At 29.5% G+C, this 14,515-nt stretch overlaps 2 protein-coding genes and 1 pseudogene across 5 annotated transcripts; all 3 read right to left on the minus strand.

Annotated features, from left to right (window-relative positions):
• Nucleotides 1-1,860: 1,860 nt before the first annotated feature.
• On the minus strand, nt 1,861-5,575 carry LOC110662931 (40S ribosomal protein S6-like; annotated as a pseudogene).
• A 1,235-nt stretch (nt 5,576-6,810) lies between these two features.
• Nucleotides 6,811-9,561, minus strand: LOC110662848 (serine/threonine-protein kinase SAPK2). Of its 4 annotated transcripts, none has more exons than XM_021821981.2 (9): nt 9,367-9,561; nt 8,865-8,939; nt 8,621-8,722; nt 8,386-8,439; nt 8,186-8,278; nt 8,005-8,097; nt 7,807-7,911; nt 7,592-7,690; nt 6,811-7,372 (listed from the first exon to the last, which is right to left on the minus strand). In XM_021821981.2, exons 2-9 carry the CDS (start codon nt 8,910-8,912, stop codon nt 7,097-7,099), a joined length of 870 nt encoding a protein of 289 aa, XP_021677673.2. In that variant the 5' UTR covers nt 8,913-8,939; nt 9,367-9,561; the 3' UTR covers nt 6,811-7,096. The 4 variants fall into 4 exon arrangements, with proteins under 4 accessions (XP_021677673.2, XP_021677672.2, XP_021677670.2 ...); XM_021821980.2 differs by having other exon boundaries at nt 9,236-9,381; XM_021821978.2 differs by lacking the exon at nt 9,367-9,561 and adding an exon at nt 9,105-9,360.
• A 2,597-nt stretch (nt 9,562-12,158) lies between these two features.
• On the minus strand, nt 12,159-13,875 carry LOC110662821 (plant cysteine oxidase 1). Its single transcript, XM_058138093.1, has 5 exons — nt 13,723-13,875; nt 13,479-13,627; nt 13,206-13,350; nt 12,919-13,122; nt 12,159-12,835 (listed from the first exon to the last, which is right to left on the minus strand). Exons 1-5 carry the CDS (start codon nt 13,853-13,855, stop codon nt 12,741-12,743), a joined length of 726 nt encoding a protein of 241 aa, XP_057994076.1. The 5' UTR covers nt 13,856-13,875; the 3' UTR covers nt 12,159-12,740.
• Between the last annotated feature and the right edge of the window lie 640 nt (nt 13,876-14,515).

Below are 14,515 nucleotides of genomic sequence, written 5' to 3' on the forward strand. Positions count from 1 at the left end.
CTTTTGCCCTATCCATCTATCAATGAGTAAACTTTCTCAGATATTGAACAAAAAGTAGAATTGCCTTTTGCTAATGGTTCTATGGAGGAGACTCCCTATAAATTTGAAATTCTGGCAGAATGGAGAAATCTTCATCAGAACTCTATACAGGAAGAAAAAGAATTTCACAATCCACTTCATAAATTGGTATGCCTATATCTATAACAATTTTTTTTTTCAAATGTCAGTACCAAAACTTTGTAACAAGAAGATACGTCTCAGTAATCCAATGAAATGTTCATTTACATTTTGCAGGGGAGATCCAATCCCAGAAACAGTGATACAGAAAGTTCATGAATATGTCCCTGACGATTTTTCGAAGTTGGTGGATTCATGCCAGGTTTTCTCCATATTCCTCCGTCTCTTTTCATTGTGTCACCATTGATACTATTTTGATAATAACATATCCCACATTAAAACCTCTTTTTAGTAAACTGATAACTAGTCATTGATGATTTAAAATAAGTTGCTCTCAGATTTCAGACTGAAAATGGCCTGTGCAAAACTGTAAACCTAGCTCCTGGATACACATAGGTATTTTGGATGGATTATAACATTCACACGGGACCAAATTGCGAATTTGCGATAGCTCTTGCTTTAGTGGAAATGCAGATGCTTGTCCGATGGATAGTGTTTCGAATGGCTACAAATCTATTTATTATGCAGAATCTCCCTATCACAGTGCTATATATGTAATCTTACATTACATCCATGAACTTTTTGAATGAAAATTTGCGCCTATAAAAATGTCTGCTGTTCTGCATTAAATCAGCATAAGTCTTCCAACAATCATCTTTACCCGTGATGTGGAGATACGTCATGCACCAATTGAACTTCCGAGGACTTCAAGTGATGCAGTTTTGAGTTGCACCTAATGTCTTCATGTGTTCTGCATGTTTAAAGTAGCTAATCTCAGCTGATTGAAAGTAGAAAATAATTAGCTCGATGCTCTTTTACCTTTTGAAAGATGACATCTTCACTTGATCAGATTGATTCATTTCTTCTACATGTAACCGCATTTATAACCTGATACCTAGACCCAGCCACTGGGCCGGTTCCGGCTCAGCAGGAACTGGAACCATAAACCCTCATTATTCCGGTTCAGATTTTGTTTTCGGTTTGATTTCAGTTTTGATTTTATGTAGGTCAGCCACTGGGCCGGTTCCAGTTCAGCTGGAACTAGAATCATAAGTCCACATAATTCCGGTTCAAATTCCATGTTCGGTTTAATTTTAGTTTCGATTTGATGTAGGTCTAAAACGAACGGTCCATAACTTTTTTTAATTTTTTTTTTATTTTTTAAATAAAAAAGATGATTCTGCCCGAAACTGTTTGATTCAATTCTAATCTAATTTCAATTCAATTTAAATCCATCCGGTTCCGGTTCTGAACGGGTGTACTGATACCTATACACTTGATGTATTTACAGGCGACTCCAGTCTTCTTAAACAATTGTTGGGAAGCCATGTACTACATGTAATTCAGGTGCTATACAGTTCATGAGCTTTCCAAGTGGCAAAATACATGTAATTCAGGTGCATGGTTGCGCGTCTCCAGACTCATTGGTCCGTTTATGGTACACTTTGAATAAAACCAAGCCAATTTATAAAAATGAAGACTGTAGAATTCAACATAAATTCTTCAACGTAATAAAAATTTCAAGTGTAAATTTATAGATGATATCATACAGATTAATGAAAATTCTAAAATATCATCCTAATATTCAATTCAAGTTGTTCTTTATTTCAAATCCTCATATATCCAATCAGAACCATTCAAATCATTTGTAACAAAGAAACTACTACAGCATAGGCACTCCGCAAGAAAGTACAAAAAATCAAGGCACTACTACAGATAAAATTGTCATAATTGACATAAAAATTGAATAGACTGAGCATCAAGGCACTTTCATAACCATCAAATCAAACACCTCTTAAGATATTGAAAATCAAATAAAAAAAATCGTTGTTGGCATTCCACCTCGCTACTAAATCTCTACGATTAGAGCATGCATGAACCTAAGCTGCAATAGATGGCTTTGAAGCAGCAGACAGCCTTCACCTTTTCTTGTCTAAGCTCTCACTTCGTCGTTCTCTCTGCTCCTTCAATCTTGTGGGCAAGGAGCTTCTGGTACTCAGCAGCTTCTGCCTTGGCCTTGACAATTCTTTTCTTTTTCTCGGCAATTCTTGCTCGCTTTCTTTGCAAAGTCAATGGAGTAACCAACTTCTGAATTTTGGGTGCTTTACTGACCTTCTTTCCTACACCACAAAAAATGCATTGTACAATACGTCATAACTTGACGGAAAACAAGGAAAAGCATGCACTTCACATTAAAAACATAAATATTGACAAAAGGAAAAAGTGAGATGCCTACCAGATTTTGTTAATTGTGAATGATCTTCGGTAAGTGTTCACATACTTCCTAACATCATCCTCCTTTGACAGATTAAAGAGCTTGCGGATCTTTGATGCCCTCTTGGGTCCCCTCATTCTTGGTTTCTCTGTGTCAGTCGGTCCAGGCAGATCATTCTATCTTCTTCACAATTACCAAGTTCAAAACAGAAAGGTCTGGGCTCACAATGCATCCACGCACAGACTTCCTCCTACGCTCTCCATTGCGCCTTCCATATCCACGGAAACAAGGGGTTCCTGTATGGATGAAAATTAATGACTTCTTATCGTTGGGTTCATCAGCAAAACAAGTTATCAGATAGCTAAGATGCACCAACAAAACACTCAGGGGCTGTGCTAATTCTAAAATATAGATATCCACCAACCTCTATGAAGCAAGAGACGAACACGTCCAGGAGTCAACACTCCCTGCTTCATGGGGAACCTTGCTTGTCACAACCTCCCATGATTTTGAAAACATATCCCTTGAATTCCTATGAAAAGGAGAAGAGAAAACAATGAATAAACAGAGAACACAAACGACAAAAGCATTTTCAACATATGCCAATATTTGTTATGTACATACCTCTCCAAGAGCATCTCCACTGACCTCTTGTGATATCCTCTTGTCAAAAAATGCACGGCTACAGAGTCAAAAGGGAGTAAAGGATAAGGATTAAGGAACATTTACCAAAAGAATAATTTCGACTGATGTTGAAAACAGTTATCTCTATAGATTGTCACTTAGTAATATGTAATACTGGAAAGTAGTTTATGAATTAACAGACAAACAAACACGACAAAAGAGCCACTATAGATATTTGATAAGGATATTAACAACATGCTTAACCTGATTCATTAATCATGCCAAGCAATATCAGTTAACAAAGTATTCTCCACATACGGATAACAACAAAAAATTTTATTTTCATGGGACTTTTTCTGGGCATCAAGGCAGGATGATTTATAAAAATCAAGAAATATCTTCCCGTCAATTCCATCATTACCACCGTCTCTTACATTAATGATGGGGCAAAATGAGACATTTAATCCATTATATCCAAATTGAGCTCACATTGGCCGGCTTTATTTGGAAAAAATCATTTATAAAAAAAAATTCAATTCAATTTAATTTTTTTATAAATCATATTATTTTTAGCATAATTTTTATTTCTTTTTAAATGAATTTTATTTCAAATTATAAAGACATAAGTTCTTTCACCTATTAGGTTTTCAAATATGAAAATTATAAAAAAAGAAATTAATTGAATTTGAATTCTCGTAAAATTTTAGTTTTCAAATAAAGAGATTAAGTAAATATGTTTTTGCAATCCCATTTATGAGGGTACAACTAAACGTGAGAAAGAAAAGTTGGACCAGATATCATTGCACCCATCTCCATTGATTACCAGACTCCCATTCTCACAAATGCACCTATTTAAACAATGTTAAAAAATGTCCGTGCAAACCTTTGGCCACCTCCTCATCCTAACTTGGGTATTTTACCAAAGGGGTGAAATAAAAAATAAAAAATAAAAAAAAGATGGATTTAAATTTAATTACCAAAATGATGAATTTTGCTGAATTAGAAGAAATGATAACAAAACGCTAATTATAATAATATTTTAAGGGTCTGGATGTTTTTATAAATAGTGTTCAGATTTTAAAAATTGAAAGCAAATCTGGACGCTACTTATAGTAGCGTCCAGCTTTCATTTTAATTTTTAATTATTTTATTTTATATTTTAAATAAAATATAAATATTATTTTAATAAAAATATTATAATAAATAATATTATATATTATAATATTTTTATTATAAAAAATTATTTTTTAATTTAAAATCAAGTTAAATAAAATTTATTAAAATAAAATAATTAAAAAATTAAAAAAAAGTGGACGCTACTTCCAGTTTTAATTTTAAATTATTTTATTTTATATTTTAAATAAAATATAAATATTATATTAATAAAAATATAATAATAAATAATATTATATATTATAATATTTTTATTATAAAAAATTATTTTTTAATTTAAAATCAAATTAAATAAAATTTATTAAAATAAAATAATTAAAAAATTAAAAAAAAAAGTGGACGCTACTTCCAGTTTTAATTTTAAATTTTAAATTATTTTATTTTATATTTTAAATAAAATATAAATATTATATTAATAAAAATATAATAATAAATAATATTATATATTATAATATTTTTATTATAAAAAATTATTTTTTAATTTAAAATCAAATTAAATAAAATTTATTAAAATAAAATAATTAAAAAATAAAAAAAAAGTGGACGCTACTTCCAGTTTTAATTTTAAATTTTAAATTATTTTATTTTATATTTTAAATAAAATATAAATATTATTTTAATAAAATATAATAATAATTAATATTATATATTATAATATTTTTATTATAAAAAATTATTTTTTAATTTAAAATTATATTAAATTTTAATTAAATAAAAAAAATTTAAAATATAAAATGAAAGTTATAAAATGTTATAACATTTTATAAATTTAATTTAATTTAATAACATTTTATAACTTTCATTTTATATTTTAATTTTTTTATTTAATTAAAATTTAATATAATTTTAAATTAAAAAATAATTTTTTATAATAAAAATATTATAATATATAATATTAATTATTATTATTATATTTTATTAAAATAATATTTATATTTTATTTAAAATATAAAATAAAATAATTAAAAATTAAAATAAAAGCCGACGGTTTTCTTTCAATTTTTAAAATTTGAATGCTATTTATAATAGTGTTCAGACCCTCGTTAGCGTCTCGCATACTCTCTTGATAATTAAATTTAAACTCACCTTTTTTTTTATATATATATTTTTTTTATATATTTTACCCTTTGGTGAAAAACCCTCCTAACTTCCCAATAAACAAGCTAGCAGTTCAGTATCCAAATTATAATAACCATCATCATATTACATATAGTAGCTTAATGTGCCATATTTATCGCTAACATATGTTATATCTAATTGATGGAATTCTATTAGCAGCTGAATGAGAACAGGCTACAAGCTCACACAAATTAACGTTAATGCCCAAAATTAACATAACAACAAATACTTCAAGAAGAAAAATAAAAGCGCACAGCTTCTGGTCATCGTCGATTTCCAGCTTCTTCTGGCATCCCGTAGTCGGGTTCGCAATGTTGAACTACCAAGAAAAAGAGAAAAAGTAAAGAAACAAGGAATGATATTAAGAATCATAGAATTGAACAAAAGGGTTTGCTTCATTTGGTTTTAATAAATTGAAAGCCGACAAATTTTCATAGAACGGAACCTTCATCTTGGTCTGGTACGAGCACAGGCGACTGTGCCGTAAATAAGACCCGAAAAATATAGCATACGTTACGCTTGCCTCCTGCTTCTAGGGTTTTAGCGTGCAGCTTAACTTGGTATTTATTGGTTTGAGGGAACTTTAATCTGTTTTCTTAAAGTTAATTTCTCTGTGCTTCTCACTTTAGTGGCGGTACACGTGGACAAAGAAAGTATGGGTGGACTCCATCCGTCTAATAGGTGAATGCACCTAATAATTTATTGATTTCGATTTCATTTTTTATGTTAATATAAAAATATATTTTATATTATGATTTTAAATAATATAAATAAAAGAAATATTAATTTTTTTAATTCACTGTTAGTTTTATTTACCTATGAATGATATATAATTTAGAAATGGTCTTCAAAGTTGAAAATTCATCGTAAAGGCCCAGTTAAACAAGCAGCCAAGCAGGTTCTTAGTTATGGAAAGTTCATATTATTTTGCACTTCATCAAAATCAGAAATGTAAATAAAATTTCTTTTGGAATCTTGAGCAGGGAATCATTGAAGCTGACTTTCACCGCAAGAAAGATGGACAACTGAGACCATTTGGGAAACTCAGCAATATTCATTTACAGTACTAAATTCAAACTAGCTCAGAGACTTCCTGCTGAGATACTAAACTCCATTTCTTGTGCAACAGTATTCCATTAGTATGGTTAAGTAAGCAATTGAGCAGTCTCAGCATCATCTTTTCAAAATTATAATCCTTAAATCTGTTGAACTCTTGAAAACTTTGTGCTTCAGGCCCAGATAAAAACAGGCATTAGACGTAACCAGGCACTGGACATCCTCAATTTTATGAAAGCACAAAGGATCCCAAAACAAATGTATAGACATGGGCTTGGATGCAATGACGTGATATCTTCGTGCAATCCAAAGATAAACCCATTTTTGTACGTCAATGGTAATCTTTTAGGAAAAATCTACATATCCTTGTTCATATCTGGTAAGCAAGAAAATGAAATTTGCAATGCATCTTAGATGTACATAGCTAACCAAATGTGGCCCCGCAGTTAACGTGTGACACTTTAATTGGCTTATTTTATAACGATTTGGTAGGTCGAAGAACTACTATTCCAATCCAACCCTCCCAACCTCTCCTACTTTTTACAGGAATAAAAAATGTTCTCACATACTCATAGTGCCTCCAATAATGACCAATTCTCTTTACAAAAGGGAATTGCCATGCCATGCGGCGAAACAAGGATTACACGAGGGAAATCATCCATTAACAGAAATCTGATGCTCATAATCATGGATCAGTGCCTCAAGAAAGTGTGTTTTGTTTATTCACTTGGCTCATAAAGGGCACACGAATTCTCCACTTGTCTCGATATCTTCACAATCAACATCAGCATCTACGTCATCAAGATCCATGCTCCCTCCAAGAATATTGCCTTCAGTCTTTGGCAGCTCGACAGGTTTTCTTGCCTCTTGTATTATAGACAGAACTTCTTCAATGCTCTGTGACGGGTTATTCACATCATTGTTTTGCCAGCTGCCTCCTTCCATCAGCTCGATTGGCAAGTTCTTTAAGAACCAAGGATGATTTTTAATTTCTGGAATGGTTATTCTCTGAGAACAAAACAAGTTAAAACAATCCACAGGATAACAAATAAAGATATATAAAATAGAAGAAGAATTGATTAAAAAATGAATTTTATCAAGCATCAACTACTTCAAAGGTCCTTATTAATTGGTCCTAAGGACTGTTGTCTTACATTTCTTTTCTTCAATTTTAGAGAATTGCAGTTGATACACCTACATTTCTATCCAAACCAAATGCCAAGTTACCTTTTCAGGATTTGCCACAAATATTCGAGACAATAGGTGCCTGCACTCCATAGAAACTCGAACATAATCTGGAATTGTGTAGCGGACACTCAGTATTCTCTGCAATAAGCAAATGTTATTCAACAGAACTCCACAATAAATTATGTAGACCTTAAACAATTTCACCAAATCTAAATCTAAATCTAATCCGCTTATTGTTTTGCAATACCACTCACCCCAATAGTTTTTCTTAAGTTTTTGGGATCATCAGGATCTTCATAGGGATATGCCCCAACTAGCATCACATACAGGGTAACTCCGCAAGACCAGACATCTGCAATCTATAAGTCTTGAGGATTAGGATGGTACAAATGGCTCTCAAGCACCTAGAAAGAAAAGCATATAATTGAAGAGAAAGAAGACAAGGATGTTACCTTTCCATCATATTCCTTTTTAGACAGAACCTCAGGTGCAATATAAGCTGGTGTTCCTACCGTAGACTTTGGTTGAGAATGAAACACAGCAGACTACACAATAATTCCCGATAATTAGTAATCAAAAGTTCATCAAACTTTATATCAGAAGACTATCATTTACCATTAGTAGAAAGCTTACCTTTGAATACCCAAAGTCACATATCTTCACTCGCGGTGCTATGCTGCCATCTAGGAGTGTATTTTCAAGCTTAAGATCTCTATGACAAATTTGCTGCAACATAGAGGTCCCTCACATCAGATTCCATTAAAGATTAAACAAGGAAGTGTCATTTTAGAAAGATCAAGAAAAACAAATGAATGGAGGGACGAAGTTCACACCATTGAATGGCAGTAACTAACTCCTGATATCAATTGCTGGAAGAAAAACCTTGCCTGATTCAAATGTGAAACATCAATTGAATTACATGCTAACCAATTAAAATCAACTTTGCTTAAAGTGAAAAACTTTGGTAGTATTCAATTGCGGCATATTTCCATTTTATCATCAAACATCCAGAAACTCAAATTTTCTAGGAGTAGGAAACGTTGAAAGAGTTTTTCTGCTATACATCACCTCATCTTCGCTAAATCTACCAGTGTTACATATCCTCTCAAAAAGTTCGCCTCCTGCAGCATACTCCATGACTATGGCCAGATGAGTAGGTGTTAACAAGACCTGCAATGATAGCATCATAAATTATAGACTGCCCCCTTCCATTAAAATCATAAACTCCCAAACCCATCTTTATTGAGCAAAACAGGGCCCATGGCTAGCGCAGCAACAATCACAAGACAAAAAGGAAAGTTCTCTAACAAACCTCTTTGAATCTAACTATATTGAGATGCTTCAATGATCTGTGGTTCATGATTTCCCTTTGCACGTGTTCATCAATCTGCAACCACAAAAGAACCGATGGAAGACATTTAATTCCATCAACCCAGGGGAAAAAACCAAAAGTAAACGAATTCAATTTCAAAAATTAGCCAAAAAAAAAGTGGGGAAAGGAAAAAAAAAAAAGAAAAAAACAGACTTTCAAGCCTCTCTCAATAAACTTAACAGCAAATAGCTCTTTAGTCCATCTATCTCTAACCAGCTTGGCTACCCCAAAATTCCCAGACCCAATATCTTTCACAATCTCATAACGCTCCATAGTTGCAAGAAGCAATGTAGCACAAGAGCTAGAACAACCAGAATTTAAATCCAATCTCCAACTTCACTCCTCTGTGTGTCTGCAAACTTCTTTATTCTTCTCTTCTGAACGACTTCCAAAAACAGAGCATCAAAAATTAGACAAGTAGGTAACACCGGCCGTGTCTTACAAGTTATAGATAGAGAAAATCCGCAGGGAGGAGAGCCTCAGCGTTTGACCGCAGTAATTTAAGTTGAGACAGACAGATGGAGATGACGCCTGTGAGGAACGGTGAAGATTGGATTTGGTAAGAGAGAAAAAAAAACAGAAGAGATGGGACAAAGGAAGTGAAATATTAATCATGTGAAGAATTTCCACAAGCGGTGTGTGCTCAGTCTGCGAATTGCATAAATTCCTTTGATCGAGGACAAAATATTTAGGCAGAAGTCATCATCCAGATTCCACATCTCTAAAAATAGAAGGGCTATAATAGCCCACGTAGCCTCTCTTTATTATTATATATATTTTTAATGTTTTTTTTTTTCCGCTTTGGTACTAAATATCAAGTTAGGCAAAGTGGCCCGCTGAAAATGATGAGATGCTCGATCTTCTTCAAGCCCTAGTTAGTTGCTCGTGCTCAAGTTAGATCATGGCTTTTTTTAATTACAAGAAATTTTATTTTTTTTAATCAAATTATATATGGAATAAAAATTATTCAACAATTTAAAGGTTCTTAAAATAGATAACTAATTCGTTAAAATACTTCGACAAAAAAAAATTCTTAAAATATTTATAAAATATATAAATATGTAAAAAGAGAGAATATTAATTTTATTTAAATTATTTTTTATTATTTATAATATTTATTATTATATTTTTTATTATTTAATTTAATTTTAAAATTTATATAAATTTAAAATTTTCATTACTCAAACTTTAATTATTTATATAATTTTAAAATTTATATAAATTTAAAATTTTTATTCCTACACATATTTAAATTTTATTTAATTAAATTTTTATTATAATATAATTTAAAATAAAATTTTACAAAAAGTACTTTCATAAATTATATTATTTAAAAAATAAAAAATATTTTATTTATATAAATAACTTTTTAAGAAATTTTTATCTCTATTTTAATTATAATTATTTATGAAAAAATATTTTAATATAATAATATTTAAACTTACGTAAAAAATTTAAAAAAAAATGATCTTAACTCAACAAATAGTGAATGGGTATAAAAAAAATTTTAAATCATATTTTAAATATAAATTATTATTTTAATTTAATAATTTTATATTTAAATATAACACAAATTAATATTTATATAAAAAATTTAATTTTTATATGAATACAAGCATCATATTATTTAATAAAAATTTTATTTTTTTATTTAACAATTTTTTTATTAAAATTTGATGTTTAATTTTTAAAAAATAATTATAAAAAATTTAATTTAAATATAAGTTATAAGTTAGTTTAATAAAATATTTTTATTGTAAATTGAATAATTATTTATATATTTTTTATTATAATCATTTCAATTAAAAATAATAATATACTAACATAATATTTTTTATTTTATTAACATAAGTTTTTATTTTTATATAAAAAGAAAATTTTATTTATTAATTTATTAATATTAATATATTTGTCAATCTTATTTTAAAAATTTTTTCTATATTATAAAAAAAATAAAATTATATAAGATATTATATATATTAAATAAAAATTAATAATATTAATATTTATTGATATGAATATTTATGATTAATTTTAGCAAATAAATTAAAAATTAAATCTTAAATAATAAAAAATAAAAAAATTAATATTATATAAAATTATGCTTAAATTAAATTTATTTTACTATTATATATATAAATTCTTAAGTAGGGTTGGAAAAAGTTATGTTTATAAAAATTATAAAATGTTAAAAATTAATTAGTCTTTATAAATTCAATACTTTATTATTAAGAAAATTTAACTTAAAAATATATAAACTAGTAAAATAATAAATATTTAAATTTATATATTTATAAAATACTAATTATAAAATTATATTATAATAATAAATTTTACTTATATAATTTTGTATTTTATTGATATATTTTTTTTCTCATTAATTTAATTTAGAAATTATAAGTATATATATATATATATATATATATATATATATATATATATATATATATATTATAATGATAATTAATATATTATAATAATATTATATTAAATAAAAAATTTATATAAAAATATTAAAATTATGAATACATGAGTATAAAAAAACGTGTGCGATGTATATAACTTATATATTCAAGCAATTCTCATATGGCTGAGCGGAACTTCCTGGAATTGGCCTCCGCGAGTTTTTAATTAAAATTAAAAAGTTATCCATTAAAATTATTGTATTTCTCCTTAAAATTTATAAATTAAAATATTATCTATTAATTTTAATATATTTAAAAAAATTATTTTCTACAATAGCTTTTATTTTGTGTAAATTTCATTTAATTTTAATTTTTTTAATATTTTATATTTATATTTATATTTTACATATATTTTTATCCAAAATATCATTTAATTTCTTATTTATAATTACTTTTTAGCCCCAACCCTGGCCGCAGGTATGCAACACTCCTTGCAATTCGAATTCCCATCGAGCAGGTAATAAGATCACGCCAATATCTCAGATCAAATACATGACTCTTTTAATGTTCAAAAATATTTATTTAATCTCATTAAATTCAATTAACATTCCTTAGGATTAGTTTAAACTTAGATTATGTAAATTAAGTTCGCCCTGCTGTACAATTCAAACGTCCGTAAGAATCTAATATATTATGTCAAAATTTAAATTTAGAGTTGGAATTTACCATTGTAAATTTTGTTATTTAAAATGCATTGGGTATATAATTAAAAATATAAAAAACGCTCATAGTGGACAGTGTCTTTTGAAGTAGGTTAGAACTCACACGCCTGAATAAAAGTTACAATCCTATATGCCAGTGGAACAACGAGTGTCTTCCCACAATTAAAAAGAAGTTGAAGTGATTTGCAACCAAAAATCTTTGCCCACCGAATGGTAATAATAAAGAGTGGAGCCAATTATGGTTTGGCAGGCGTAAATTCCAGCCGATACTGATAAATTTGCCGCTTCCCTTACGGCAACTGGTAACGGGCAACGCCAACGGCAAAATCAGCACCGTGTCTATTCCTCGCACACGCTGCCTACACACAGCTTCTTCATGTTTCTGATAGCTGGATTATACTACACAATCAATCTTCTTGGTTCCCCCGTTTTTCTTTTTAGTTCATTTTTTGTAAATAATCCAGTATTGGCTAGTGTTTCCATTTGTAAATGCTAATGTAAGATTGAACTTGAATCAACAGCTTAAAATCTAAAAAAATCGACATTTTAAAAGATGAAATGGATCCGAATTTAACTAACTAAACTAGAAATCTTTCCATCACTATTTGACATAAACTAACAAAATCTTCGAAGTGATGTACTAAACACGTATGCAAGCTATACATGCTCTGATTTTGCATTCTACGTTTCTATTCATAAAAGGTCAAATGATCTGGGCCAAGATATGGTGCTCCTATAACAACAAGGTCACCTGGAAGGTCTCTTTCTTCGAGCACGATATAACCTGGTTCATATAGCCATTATGATATATATCAGCTACAATATTGCAACTTGCAAGTTACGTGTATGTTACTTAGGTAGATTTACCAGGAAGAGCAGGAATGGGGAATTCTGAGAAGTAAGTGGAAGGTCTCCCATGCTCTTCAGAGTAAGGAGGGGACAACACATCCAAGATAGCACAGGGCGTCAACGCTGTGAAAGAATGAATGTTTCCTCCACTTTTTGGATATAGGATGGATGGTTCGCAGGGTGCACTTCGTATTCCATTCTCTACTGTCCTTGCTAGTCCAACTGCATCCACAATACTTCAACAATTATGCCCACAATATTTAAGATGAACATGTATATGATAAAAGATAAATTATGACCCTTACTTGTCCGGCTGCTTGATTTTTCCACCTTCACCCAGTCATAGGCCTTTGCATACATAGATCCATACAAGACCTTGCTAAGTACTGTCATTTTGGGATGATCATGGAGGGGAAATATTGCTCCAGCCGGAAAGCAGAATATCCCTATCTGCACAAAAATAAAATAAAATAAAATAAAATAAATACCATAAAATTAACCCTTTTTAAACAAAGTTCATATGTATCCAGTGAACAGATAGATGTATATATCAACTGATTAAATTAAATTGTACTCACAGAGAAATTGTCACATTCATGGATGTGAATGTAAGTGATTTCAGTTACTCCTTGCCCACAAATCAATTCCTTTGTCCCGTCTGGGCTTGAAGATGGAGATCTGTGGAAGCTGAATTCATCAATACCTACATCGACAGCTTCAAATGTGTCTGGCATGCATTTAATATCCAAGTTAATGCTTTAATAATGATCTATACAACAGCAAATGAAGCATCATATGAAGTGAAAACCAGAAATAGTATACCTAATAGATTTTTGAGAGACTGAATTTGTAGAAAATTTGGCAACTCTTTTTGTGCAAATACATGGTTACAGGCATCGTATAGTCTTTGCACTTTGCTGCCTTCCATGTCCAAGTCCATTGTTGGTTGTATCATAGAATCTGTCGTCCTTTACAGTTTGCCGCTATAAATTAATAGATCACATATATATATATATATATAGAGAGAGAGAGAGAGAGAGAGAGAGAGAGAGAGAGAGAGGAGTTGCAATTTGCTTAACGGGTAACGGAAGTCATGTCAAGTGAACCTGGGGGCTCATTCTTAATCTTGACTTTTTTTAAACAAAATTTACAGTGGGCTTGTTTGTTGTTATTGGATTTCTTGGAGTTGTAGGTCACGGGAAACCTTGAAACAAGAAATTTAATAAACTTGTACCCACAATAGCTGCCGTATGGGATATTTTATTTTGATATTGATGTTGGTGTTATTATTAGAAAAGTATTTTCAAAAAAATTTTAATTAAAAATATTAAAATTAAATTTAATATATTTTAATAATAAAATTAAATAATATTTTAAATTATTTTTTAATAATACTTAAAACAATATATTATTTTTAATCTTTCAATTTTAATCACAAATAGAGCTATATATATAAATGAAATACTGATAAAGAATCATGAAATAACAATTTGTGAAATGTTAGCAAAGTTTTTAAATTCTACGACATAATTAAATTAATAAATATAAGTGAAGTTAGAGATTGGTGAATATTCAATTCATTGTCATTCCTAGGTTGGTGGCATACTTTATTTTT

Source organism: Hevea brasiliensis, chromosome 16 (assembly GCF_030052815.1).
Source record: "Hevea brasiliensis isolate MT/VB/25A 57/8 chromosome 16, ASM3005281v1, whole genome shotgun sequence".
Taxonomy (NCBI): Eukaryota; Viridiplantae; Streptophyta; class Magnoliopsida; order Malpighiales; family Euphorbiaceae; genus Hevea; species Hevea brasiliensis.